The following is a 13,496-nucleotide window of genomic DNA, read 5'->3' as shown; positions in this document are numbered from 1 at the left end:
TAGAAAAGATGAAATATTTCTAATAGAGAAAATAGGGAAGGTCAGTGGGCAGCAAGCTTGGAGGAAAAAACCCAACAAAACAAACAAAACTCTCCAAATCAATCAAGTGGCACTTCCTCATACAATACATACTTAAACTGCAGAACTCACCGCCATAAATTAAAGCTCACACAGGTTGGGGGCGGGAGTGGGGGGGAGGGAAATTCCTGGAAGAAAAATCCACGAAAATTATTAAATACAGAAATACCACTCCCAGTCAAAAAATACCTCAGTCATAAAACTGTAGAGACTAGGACAATCAATGTGGGAAATACTACCATGTGCTTGTCCCCTTCTTAAACTCTTTTTCCTGTTTCACAATCAGTCATGGTCAGAGATGAGATTTGATGCTAAATGAACCCATGATCTGAGCTGGTACAGTTTTCTTATGGTTTTATTAGGCTGTGCAAATCAATTTAAGGTAAATTATCTAAGACTGTACATGAAACCTTTCGTTCTGCACAGAAAGTTACGCTGGTGCAGCCTACTGTTCAGCAAGCCTTTTAAAGATATTATTATTAAAAAAAAGCACAATATGAAAATGAATCACGGTGATTGAAAAGACCTACTGTTCACAGCTTAATAGCATCCACAGAACTGTCACTTATCTGAAAAAGATTTTGCTTATTTCAAGTTCTGTGCCAATCTTTAACCTACACAACTTTACCCACCCCCAAGAAAATCCATAAAAGTGCTCAACAACCTCCCAAATATAAAATTAACAGGGAAAAATGATTCGCTTGTTTTGTTTTTCAATTGAAAGTATTTGTGATTTTTATATTATTATCACTGCATAACCGGAAGCTCAGCTGCATAAATGCTGTGCTGGTAGTACTAGCTGTGCATTTAGGTCCACATATATCCATCTGTTTAAGTCTTTGCAAGATTAGACCCTAGGGAATATAGCTGCTTTGGGTGACTTCTGTATTTACGGAATTTTATAGTTCTTGCCAGGCTTTCATTCATCAGTGAGAAGAATCAAACCCTGTTCTGTAGAACTGAAGGCCAAGGATGAAATTTAATCCCTTATTTCTTCAAAATCCAGTGAAAATCTTCTGCTGTTTGAGTGGTTGGCTCTCAGAAATGTCAAGAGCCATCTTACTCTACTGACATGATTTTTAGGCCATACAATTATTTTTTAATTATGATTTCTCCTTTATGTATTCTCTGACTAATTAGACTTTTGGTCCATAATATACACTCTGCTGTTGGTTAGCATGTTAAGTTTGCTGTTCTTAAAATCTAGGGAGAAATGGAGCATATAACAACAGTGATTAAAAATGCTAAATTTAGAGGTGGAAAAGGAAAAGCTCTACTGTTCAATGCTGTCCTAAATAAGTGAGTCTTCTCTTCCCAAAATGAAAAGGCAACACTGACATCCTGAGATGGAAAGATAAGGTAGAGGACACCTGTCTGCCTGAAGGAATATTCTCAGTCAAATGTTTAAAGCTACAAATCCTGCCATGAAGCTTCACTCTTCTGTGATCCCCGCTGGAAACCTGATAATTAATGACATGGTTTCAGCAGTAAGTGGTGAGACCCGACCTCTTCCTCTAGCCAGTGACAACACAGAAGTGACTGTGCATTCATTGCATAGTTTTTTCATTCACATTTCTCCTCCGACCTTTTTTTCTTTGCCTGGAGTTGAGAACTCCTCAAGGCACACAGCCTGCACCAAAGGCACTCTGGAGCTGACTGGCAATGAGGTCCTGCTGCTATTTGTGGTCAGCTGTAGGTCTGCAGGCAAGGGGCAGTTAGTTGTCTGCACAGAGGGTAGCGAGGACATACTTTCCCCTGTTTTAGTTAACCATTCTTTGCCTTTTCTTGTTTTCCTACTTGACAGTTCTTAAATTTGATATTATTTAGCTCCTATGAAAGAAAGTATGTGGGTGTATGTTAAGAAAAGAACGATCTGCACAGCTCTGTCACTTAACATCCTATGGAAGTGAGGGTGGACGTGATCAAAAAGCGTTCACCGAATTAAGAGAGATAAGAGGGCTTGCATATCTTTAGCCTATTTTATCTTGCTAAACAATTTCACAGTTCAAAACAGTGGGATAATTATTTGCATTAAAATATGTTTAAGTCCTACTGACAGCACTAAGAAAATTCAAATGGAATGAATTGGCAGAAGTGTCAGAAAACGTTTACTTTTAAAAGATTTAAAAGGCAAAGTTCATCTCTAACGTTGACATAACAGAAAAAATTCCAATATTCTTCTTGCCTAAGGATAAGTATCCTTTCAAAACATCCAGCATAGGTTTTTAAAACAAATACTAGTAGATTAATTACAAGAGTACACTTTAAACCAACCAAAATTAATCTACTGATTTAAAGCAAGAAACCATAATCTGCATGCTTCAAGTGATAGTTGGCATGCTTACAACCAGAGGTAGCTCTGTTCCAAGAAATTATTGCAAGAGCTTCCAAAGTAAAAGGCAATATAAACTTGAAACTGTGTTTTACAAATTACATTCTCCTCCTGACTCCTTTTAAAGAGAAGGTCCTAAAACTTGAGTTGAATCTCTTTAACTACAGAAAAACAAATTATGTGACATAGGTGACAGAACAAAACCATAAACATTTTATGGAAACTTTTAGCAGTTAACTGCATTGTTCTTGCCTTTTATCTGCTTGAGAGTCCTATTTACATTTATTGTAAAGAGCTTCTTAGATACTCAGGGGAAAAAGATTATTCATGATACTTTTTGGTTTCAACCTATTTACTTCATTGTATGAAAGGTATACATAGAGTCTTCTGTTCATATTGTTTAGCTTGCTCTCTATTCCTCAGCTCAGGTTGCTACCTTCTGCAAACCGAACATCCTGCCTGTTGGTGCAGACTATGTTGACATTAAAAAAGATAATCCACTGTTGACAATAAGTACAAGTTATGGAGGCGATGAAAAAAACAAGCGAAGGTCTAATCTGGCAACGCTCAACACTGCTTCAGAAACGGAAGCTGTGATCTCATCAGGTGCTGAAGAGAGGGGATGCAGCGCTTCGCTGCTGTGCAGATGAACACTCACTTATTTGAAACTCTAAATAATGACACTCATAGTATCTGAGTAGGTGATATCCTCTGTTCCATAGTCTCCGCTGGCTTCAGTGACAAGACGCACACATGTGATGATTTATCCCCGATCTGCACATTTTTATCGTGGCCACTGAAGTTAAAAAAAGAAAAAAAAGATTCTCCCTAACTAGTAAATACGTCGCTTTTACAGAGTACTCAAAAATGGCAAAAGCAGCAAATCAACCTCCTACCCTTATCTTAGGAGATTAAAAAAGATTAACTGATGATAAGGACAACCATGAAACATACTCTGATATGTTTACCTTTTCTTTGGTTGTGATGGAAATTCTGTTTTAATGTACTTTATAAATAATAGCAATTAATTAAAAATTTAAATACCTTTCTTCTGAAAACTGCCACTTGTAAAAGTCTGAAATGTCATCATCCTTGGACTAAAGGGATAGTGTGTCTTCATGAAGAATGGGGTTACCTTTTGCATGCATTTACATTGACTTTCATTATAATTCAGTTTGATTTACACATAAGGGAACAAACAAGTGAATTTCTTGCAAACATTTTAAAGTGCATGTCAAATCTTAATAAATTATCCACTACTTTGTAATTAAATCTTCTCCAGAGATTTCAACGCAACTCAATCTAAGTGGTAAAAATTACAAGACTTTCTTTTCTGTTTCTTCCCCGAAGAAAGAGTTTGTGATTCTGGCCAGGCTACTACACCTCTGTCAAGCACCAATGCTATTCCTTCAGCTGTCTTTCCAAACCTTACTGCCACCTGGGACAATGAAGGACTGCTGCCACCTCCACATTGCAGAATCACTTCCAGAAGATACCCTAGCAGCAGCCACGGTTGTGAAGGAATTCAAAGCAGCAGCCCCCCAACAACCACAGTTTAAAACAAATCAGTGCCCTTCACAGACCTGTGGCCAGTACAAAGATGAGGATAGTACAGCCTTTCAACTATTGCTTGTCCCTTTCTTAAATTCAAAATTAGGGTGTACGCTGAAAAGTACCGCATTTAAAAAGAAATATTCTAAAGCTCATAAATGATTCTCTAATACATTTTTGGTTCTGTGAGGAAAATCAGTCACTCCTACTTAAAATGATAATTCAAGTTATTAGTCTTCCCGTTGCCATCAAATCAATATCCAAATTTAGATGTAAAAATATTTTTATCCTTGTAAAATGCAATAGAAGTATGTAAAGTTTTCAGCTAAAACTGTAGCAAAAAAAGGAAGAATGTGATATTTAGTATTAATAATTTGCAGTAGCTGACTGGATGCTGGACTGACTGTCAAAAACCCTCAAATTAATTTGTATTCATAGGTACAAAACTTGAAAGTAATATCAGAAAATCTCAATAGTTTTGGAGACCACAGAAATAATTTAAGTTTTAGTTAGTAGTAATAATAATAAATGATAATATCCTCCCGGTTTCACGGTGAAAGTCTCTGTGTTGTGTGATGATAATAAAGGCAGGCTGGATGAAGTGCGAATATCACCCCACTATCTGAGAAACCAGATTCACAATATAAGATAGCAAACATTTAATTTGGTGTTACTGTGATGATGTAATATTTAATGTAACACTGCACTTAATTCATAAGCAGCATTGTTCATAAGACTTTCTCAAGTAACTGTATTTTTGGGATGTAATTCATTATTTTGCACTGTAAGCTGTGAAAAAAACCAACCCTCTATAAAAGGCGAATTACATGTGAAAATGGTGAACTTTTCCCATATATTTCAAAGTTGAATCTGTTCTTAAAAATATTGAGATAGGAAGGCCTAGAAAAAAAATGCAGAATTTAATATCTTCTTATTTTAATTTTTTTTTTCTGAATACAACTTCTATTTATTAACTTCAGATGATTTGTGATCATGTACAGGATTTCCTATGGCTCCTAATCTCTGTATTTCTACTGTTAATTGTTGGGGGCCTAAGTAGATCCCTGAGCTCCTTTCCTGGGATACAAATTTAATTATTTACTTATCATTGGTATAAACTGTTGTGGTTCAGTGAGTTTAGAACAAGGGGAGAAGGAAATATGTTGTTACACTTTTATTAAACAGAGCAGTGTTCTACTAGAGCAAAAACCTTGCTTGACTTTATGCTTGATCATAAGGAATTCTTTCGTCTAAAGCAAGCACCACCCCAAACACAAATGGTGTATTTTAAGCAAGAAATCCTGAGCCTCACAGAAGAGCTGTACTTTACAGAAAACACTCCAGTTTAAAGCTCCATGTGTTTTCACTGAAGTCAGAGTATTTATTAATGAATTCAAATAAAGGAATTAAAGACAGTCATGGTACAATTTTGTAATTTTACAGTTCCAGTATATATTATAAATTTGAGAAGCTGAAAGGTGTTAAGGTTTGTTGGTTTGCTTTTCTTTTTTTTTTTTCTCCTTTTTTTCCCCCCAAATTGTCCTATACTTGCTTGTACTATGATCCCAGTTCTGTTTTTTATATTTTTGAACACAGTTAAAATAATGACTGATTATTTCTGAAAGCTCTACAGGATTGACTGATCTATCAACAGCAAACTTAATGCTTACAGAGAAGAACAAAATAACATGTAAAACTGATGTATTTTTTTGATCTCACGTATGAAATGCTTGTAACTTTTACTTCAACATCAACTAATCAGAACACTAGGGACTCAGTTTGCTGATTTAATGAAATGCAGACATGCTTACACTACATCTGTATGCAAACAGGTATTTCATACAGAAGGAAAAGGATTCCTGGGAATCAGCAGAGTCTGCTCTTAACATGAAAAAAGCGCAACTTCAGTATCTGCTGCTAATTAACAGCGTACAGCAGGAAAACAACTGCCATCACAGCTACCACAACAAAAATTTCAGCTGTTTCCTGATTGCTACTTCTTCATAACATCCACTACTTTTCAGGATCAGTTCTCTTGACAACTTTAACCTTTTTACGAAGACTAAGGAGCTGCCAACAACTACAATAGTGAACGTGTTTTCAGCTGTCCTTCTCTGACAGCCTTTTTCATTAGTTCTTCAGGTGTTACTAATTCAGGGTAGAAATAATGTTGTTGGACCTACACAACTTAATAATTACCTGGTGATACTTTGTGTTTGTTTAAAGAGGAAAAGATGTGTTTGTGTAAATATGAAAAACTACCAGTGTGCATCTTAGATTACAAAACCCCGCAAATTACTTACTTAATTTTTAAAAGTCTAATTGATTTTAAAAAGTTAATATTGACTCATGCCGTAGTAATGTTAAGTATTGCTGTCAGAGGTAGTTATAAAAACTTGTGTTCATTCTGCCCAAAATGGTAAACAAAGCCTTAGAGTAAAAATATACATAGAAAGAAAAATCAAGCGAAGCCATTTGAGTTGCAATGCTCACTGTATTCTCTCTTTTATTTTATGGCATTTTCATGTTAAACATTTTATATTTTCACACTCACAAGAAAGATGGAAATATTGTGAGTTATTTGAAAACCAAAAAATGTGAGATGATGCTATTTTGTAACTCCTTTGGGATACATCAAGTACATATTAAAGGGACACTTAAAACAATCTGCAGACAAATTGGATACTAAAGTCACAGGATTAACTTCACAACCCAAGCAAGTTTAACCATATATGAACCATACTTATCGTGTTTTTAATATTTTATTTAATTATTTATCCAGGATAAAGATTTTCTACAGCCCAACAATACACTTCACTTGATCAAGATTTGCAGTTCCTTCAAACACTGAGACACACACTGTGAAAACCAGAGATCACCAGGCATCAACAAGAGTTTGAATTTGAATACCAGCTCTCATAAAAAATTTGAAAAAAAATACATGTAACTTCAAATTCTGACCAAAAGTATTTTTGTTTCTTTCTTGTGTCGTTATATTATGAATACAAAGTCCTAATTTTTAAGAAGAAAGCGTGAAGGAAAATTAAAGTCCTCAAATCGAACTCAAACTGTAATATCTCAACATGTAAAGCAAAACACAGACCTGATTAATCTAAAGTACTGTCAATGCCCACATCAACATTTCATTCTTAAGAGCTAAATTAAAGAGCTTGCCTGACTAATAAAACAGCTGTAAAAATTATATTTGAAACTCACATACCAAAATCCGCACAAGGGGCTATATCCACACAGTTTACTATTTTATGAAGGTTCAAGTTTTGCCTCTCTAAAACATTCTCTGCAAAGGAAAACCAATCTTGTGAAAACTCTCCCCATTCCCTAAGACCCGGGTGAAGTGTTTGTATGTTCTCTCTTAAGCAGGTGATTCACATTCACCGGTAACTGGTTCATATGCCAAACACTTGGCTGTACAGCCCAGTGGCAGGTAACGATTCCCTGCTTTTTTCCTACACACAACTCATCAGATGAGCTTGATCCAAGACACAAGTTGTGCAAAGCAACTTAATTGGGCTACATTTTTGGAGAAGACAAAGGGTAAAGGAATTATATACTGAGCAGCTTTGTGGTGCCCACAAAATTCAAATACTTCAATAGAAACAAATGAACTTGAGTAAACACACCCTTACATAATACACCATGTTTTTCCACAGCCAGCATAATATGGCCTTAATATGTTCCCTCTGATTCACAAAGGACAAAACAAATCCCCATCAATAAAGGATTAAGATTGGAGCAGTTCAATTCCTGTTAACTTTAGCAAATATCAATCAACACTTTGCCAAAAATAATAAAAAAAATCCTTTTTGATAGAGCACATGTTTCAGTTTCAGTGTTAAAGCCCTTCTGCTGTTTCTACACTGGACTATGGAGCTAATAATGCCTAAACTAGTCAGATAAAATTTAACTTGATTCCTTTCATAACATAAAGGAAGAAAATACAGCGAACATTTGACTTATTTATATTTATTAACTTTGTAAAAACTCTAGCCCTTATGATTTATAGAACTGGACCCCATCAGTCACCCAGGGAATATTTTGTAAAAATTGTACAGTCTTTCATAAAAGTAAAGAAAGACAACATAAAAACTATAAGAGAAATCAAGAAAGTTTTGTTTTATATCAAATAAATGAATCTTCAAGGTAGCATAACTAAACCAAACTAAAGAATAATTTTTAGAAAGTAAGTAAAACTATTGTAGGGGGCACTCTGCAGACTCTTAAAGTAATGTCAGAAGGCTGTAAAGAGAAAACTATTTGTCTTAAAATTTGTATCACTACTAAATAAAGTGTTCTGCTTACATTTTGTAGCAAGTTAAGGAATGAAGAAAACGGACAACCAGAAACCCTAAATAACTATCAGAGTCTAAATGTGAAACCCCCATCTTTACTCAAAATTCTCAGAATTTCAGCCATAAATTGCAGTTAAGAGTATGATTTCATCCATAGAAAATCAGTATTTTCATACCCACCTATTTTAATTAGCACGTAAATGTATATTAGTTGATTTGTATGCAGTTTAAGAATGTCTGTCCAAGCACATCTGTATGTCACAAATATATTTAAATTAGCACCCCATGAATGTTGGTTCTATTGTGCCATCAGTGAAGTTTTTGCATTGCCTCTCTTTCAAGACTCATGATAAGGTGCAGTCATTTTCCCACATTTGGCATGCAATGTATCTGAAATGTATCTTCAGCTAACACACGTTGACTTTTATGACATATATTACATGGCTAATATCATCCAATAATAACACATCCGTAATTCATATTGCAACACTAAGTGTCTTTAACAGCTCATCACCATCAATATTGTTAAAAACCCTAAAACTGCCTCTGCCCTCATTCAAAGAAAGAAGGGTAACCTTTGTCACATTTCAGAATGTGTCAAAATTTACCCCAGAGTTGCCTAAGTCGCCATTTCTTCCTTTACAACTGTTTTTAAGTAAGGATGATTAGACCTTGAATGTCTACTGTTAAATACTGTGTTGGTTTTTGAGCTCAGAAGGCCTTATTCCATACCTCAGCTATTAATTATGGAATCAGTAATGCTTAGCAAAGGATGCCTAACTGATTACTACCCAAGTATTTATTTTTATATTTCTCCTTACCCAAAAATACTAAATGGGTCAAAAGTTATTTCAGCTGGAAACCTAATTTTACTTTATCATTGACTTAAACTGGAGTAGAATCAAGCCCTGAAGCACAATAGCACTTTTTTTTTTTCAATCTGTCTTGCTCACAAATCTTCCTGGAGATAAATAACATACTAAACATAGAAAAATTTAAAAAAAGCAAGCCAAACCAAAGAATCTAAAAAAGGCATACTTTACATTTTACAAATATTAAACCTATGAATTGAGCTGATAAGAAAGCAAGAGGGAAAATATAAAAGTGACACAGAAATATATTTACTTCTAAACCAGCACCAGATTTCTTTTTTTGAACTTGCTACAACTTCTTAATTTTTTTAATTAGGAGTAGTAATTGACACTATTTCAAATAATATGATGGTATTTTCAGAAAACCTACTTAATTAAAAAACACATTAATATTTTTACTATAAACCAAAATGGACTTTGAATCAAGATTTCAAATGAATTATTGATTGTTTCAAAGTCCACTGGGTCCTATTCTTTCCCCCTCCAAGAAGGTTAAATTTTCCTCTGTAAAAAAATATCAAACAGTGAGTCAAATTTGACCAGATATAGTCAGCTTCTGTGAAAAAGGAGAAAATTTGCAAACAATAAAAATAAAAAATATCTCCAGCCCTATGGAAAGTCCAGTTTAGCTCTCTTTTATCCCAGAAACTCAAAATAACAGATGTACTATAGAGAACTGCAAAGCATATATGCCACCATTGATTTTACTCAAACATCTAAGGGTCAAAATTAAAGCAAAAAAAAAATCCACATAAAATGAGCAACAAATGCCTCAGAACTTTAATACCTGCCTAAGACAAATACTTCATGTCAAGCTCACATTCCATTTCTAAAAAGAGTTTCTCATTTTCACTAACTTGCATCCACCAATTGAGCAATTATGCAATATGTGGGTGTACCTTGCAGTCGTTTTCTTAACATCTGCATTCTGTGTTAAATTCTAGCTGTACAAGATGTCTGATAATTTTTCTTTATCTTGAACCTTCAAAGTGGTAGGTTTACCAGAGGCAAAATCACACATCAGAGAATATGAGTCATATAATAAAGAAACGACTCTTTCCCTTCTCCCCCTTCCACCCTGAAGCTATAATAACCTAAAGACACTCTCTTGTAAATGCCTTCTCTGGTAATATTGATAGCATGTACAACTCACAATCATTTAGCCAATGAATGAAGATTTTTTTAAGTCCTTACTGTATCCATAACAAATTGCTTTCAGTATCATTTTAAGGCAAATTAAAAATTGTGCTACTGCAAAAATAAAATTCAGAGTGTCTGTGCACTTGCTTTCATATAAAGCATAAAACATGAATCATTCTATGCATGTTCCTATAAATAATAACATAAAAAGATAATAATAATTTAACATAAGATACTTATGCAAGTTAACCTGAAAAGTATCTCTCATTTGTCTACAAAAGAGTAGCTTCCATACAGAAATCCTTAATTTTCAAATGATTCCATATCAAAAGAAGGCAACGTTTACATACGAGCAAATCACTGCTCATGCCAACTACAGTACACGAGGAAGCAAACCACCACCTTACTTGACCACTGCTTATGAGAACTTCCATTCTGAAATGCAGTAAATCTGGGAAACAACACTGAGGCTACTTGTGCCTTTTATTTCCTTTTATATCCTTTTCTGTAGGTAGACAGTGACTCCTCAGGCTAACATCCTGCATCTAATTCCATGTAGGAAATCAGCTTTCAACAAAGTCTTATTTGATGTGTCAATATGTATGATTGCATCAGAAAATTTGCAGAGAACTAAATGCAGAAACAGCAGCATTTCCAAACAGCAGCAAATAAATCCATAACAATAAAACCCTGCACCACTAAAACAGGTGCAACCACCACAGTCTTGTAAGAAAGTTAACCAGAGGTGATGCTGGCATAAGGTCTTCCCATGACCATCTTCCAAAAAGTAAAAAACCCCAATGTTTCGGTAAATCAAAGTGAAGCAACATGTTCCCCCTTGAAGTAGAATAAATGAGTGGTTTGTATTCTTACCTGTGTATAGTCAAAGTCAGAAAGAGGAGCTATACTCTTGATGTAGTCCATTCGAAATTGGTTTTCTGGGTTGGCCAATGGAACTGGGGGTATTAAAGTGCTCATTGCTGAAACTATAGTCTAGAATTGGATAAAACAAAAAAACAAACACATTAATCTGGATAAACGCAGGATACAGGATCAATAGAAGATAATCCAATCTGATCAGCAAAATGGGATTTCTCTCATCACAATCTTGGAGAGCACAATCCTTCTCATTTCCAGCAAAACCAAGCATTTAAGAACAGTATAAAGTGTGTTCTTACCACAATCGCATCTTTAACATTTTTCCGAATATCCAGTATTTTCTGTTTCTTTTCTCTGCATTAAAACAGAAATATTAACACTTTGATTTTTTCTTCCAAAGCAGTTCAGTCAGTTGCATTTAATTTTTTTCACTGATCGCTTGTTTATCTGCTCTTCAATCATTAAAACATACTAACAGAAAAAAAAAGGCAATAAAAATACATTTTCCCCTTATCCCTTTTCTTGCACAATATGAAGAGCAATGCACATTCATCCCTGATACATTTTTTAAAAACAGACAATCATGGACACATCTGCAAAGCCTCCCCTGATGGAACTGGAAGTCATTCTGTCATTTCTACAACATGCTGTAAACATGCTTGAAATTAACAACACGTAGTTGAAGGCAAACAGATATCTAAAATTAATGCTGTGGATTAATAATGATTTCTGGCAAAGACTTCTTCAGAGAGAAAATGATGTAGCCTCACAAAACAGGATGATTTCTAACAAATATGCAAAATTAGTTTCAGTTTTACACTAACCCCAACACCGGAAAAACAGCACACACTGTCATCCTGAATATGACTTGACATGTATTTTTATATTACAGACAGATGCAATATTTGGTTATTTGCTTCTATGTAAAAAGTAGTCGCCATGTTGTTGCTACACAGGGGCCTGTCAAGCGCTGCAGTAGCAACAGTGTAAAATACAGTAAAGGGGCCAGAAGGAGAAAATGCAAACATACAATAGCAACAATTTCCTTATTCTCACTCGCCTCCCTCCCTCAAAACGCAGTGTCAAGCCACCAAAACACAGGGGATGAGAGATTTCCTAGCCTACTGTGTGTTAACCTGTTTCCAACATTTAAGGAAAAATAAGTCACAAAGTGTCAATAATTCTTACTCTGAATTAAATCCATTGACATGTAGGATTCGCATTTGTTTCACAATAGTGCTTTTTCCTGACTCACCAGCCCCTAAAAGAGAAAGAAGGGAGAACATTGTGATACACGGTTCAGGCTGGGGGGGGTTGGAGTGGTTTTTTGTGGCTTTTTTTGGACGCGACAGCATCTCCCACCTCGGCAGCATTTCTCTATGTGTGCATCCATGTGGCTCAGGCGCTGAGCTCGATCTGTGGACGCCTCGCTCACTGCTCAATACAACAGCCTACGTTTTTCATACCTAAGGCGCACGCCGCATCTCCCCTCTCCGCATCTCCCCTCTCCGCTCGCCCTGCCGCCCCGGTGGGCTGGGGCAGATGCCCCCTCCTCGCCCTCCTCTCCCCGTCCCCCACCTCTGCCCCTTCCTTCTTACCCAGGAGCAGCAAGCGGTGTGTCGCTTTATAAGCCAGCCTCTCTTTCTGCAACTGCTTCTCTATTTTTTTGTTGGCTTCTCGCTGCGCTTTCTCATCGATACGCTGATCCTCCGTTTTGCTGTTGCCCAAACACCCCATAGCCGCCGCTTAGGGTGGATGTCAAATCGCTGCCTTCACAGATTTAGTATTTACAAGGGGGAGAGGGGCGGGGGGGGAGGGAGGCAGAAGACAAGTCTTTATATCCGTGTGTGTCCCTGCGACGGTCTCTCTCCTCTTCTTCCCCCCCCCGGCTCGCTCACATAAAATGGTCTCTGGCCGCTTTCCGATCGCAGCGGAGTTCGCTGGTTCGCTCCCCACCAGAGATGCGGCGAGCAGGCGGCAGAGGTGTCCCTGCCCCGGCGGGGAGGGGGTGGGGGGAGAAATCTGTGCAAAAATCCCTAACATGCAACGAGAGGGAGAGAAAAGGGCTCCTCCTGGAAACCAGCCGGGTGCCGCTCTCCGCTCTCCCTCCCCACAGCGCACACAATCCCTATATTTCTCTGTAAAGGTCTATTTTTGTCTTCCTAACTCAGCACTGCCTCTTTCTGCGAGACCAGGAAACAGCCCCGCTACCAAGCCCTACGCGCAGGGAAGCCGAAGGAGAAAGGTAAAAGCCGGACGGATCTACCTGGATCTTGCGGGGCCGGGGCCGGGCGGCTCCGCGGGGCCCGCGCCCCCCGCCCCGGGCCGCCCCCG

At 36.9% G+C, this 13,496-nt stretch overlaps 1 protein-coding gene across 4 annotated transcripts in view; it reads right to left on the bottom strand.

The window, feature by feature from the left end:
• Nucleotides 1–13,496, bottom strand: part of GNAL (G protein subunit alpha L) — a 188,678-nt gene that overhangs the window by 104,072 nt on the left and 71,110 nt on the right. For 2 of the 4 annotated variants that reach the window (XM_027650997.1, XM_027650999.1), the window contains exons 2-4: nt 12,351–12,423; nt 11,462–11,516; nt 11,157–11,276 (exon numbers count right to left, since the gene is read on the bottom strand). In XM_027650997.1, the coding sequence (XP_027506798.1) occupies nt 11,157–11,276; nt 11,462–11,516; nt 12,351–12,423 (248 nt within the window). Of the gene's footprint in view, nt 1–11,156; nt 11,277–11,461; nt 11,517–12,350; nt 12,424–12,524; nt 12,647–12,760; nt 13,401–13,496 lie in introns of those variants that run through there. The other 2 variants (XM_027650998.1, XM_027651000.1) reach the window with 2 other exon arrangements.

This window comes from Corapipo altera, unplaced genomic scaffold, assembly GCF_003945725.1.
Source record: "Corapipo altera isolate COAL_440 unplaced genomic scaffold, ASM394572v1 24, whole genome shotgun sequence".
NCBI classification, from domain to species: Eukaryota; Metazoa; Chordata; class Aves; order Passeriformes; family Pipridae; genus Corapipo; species Corapipo altera.
This window is presented reverse-complemented; position numbering and strand designations above follow the sequence as displayed.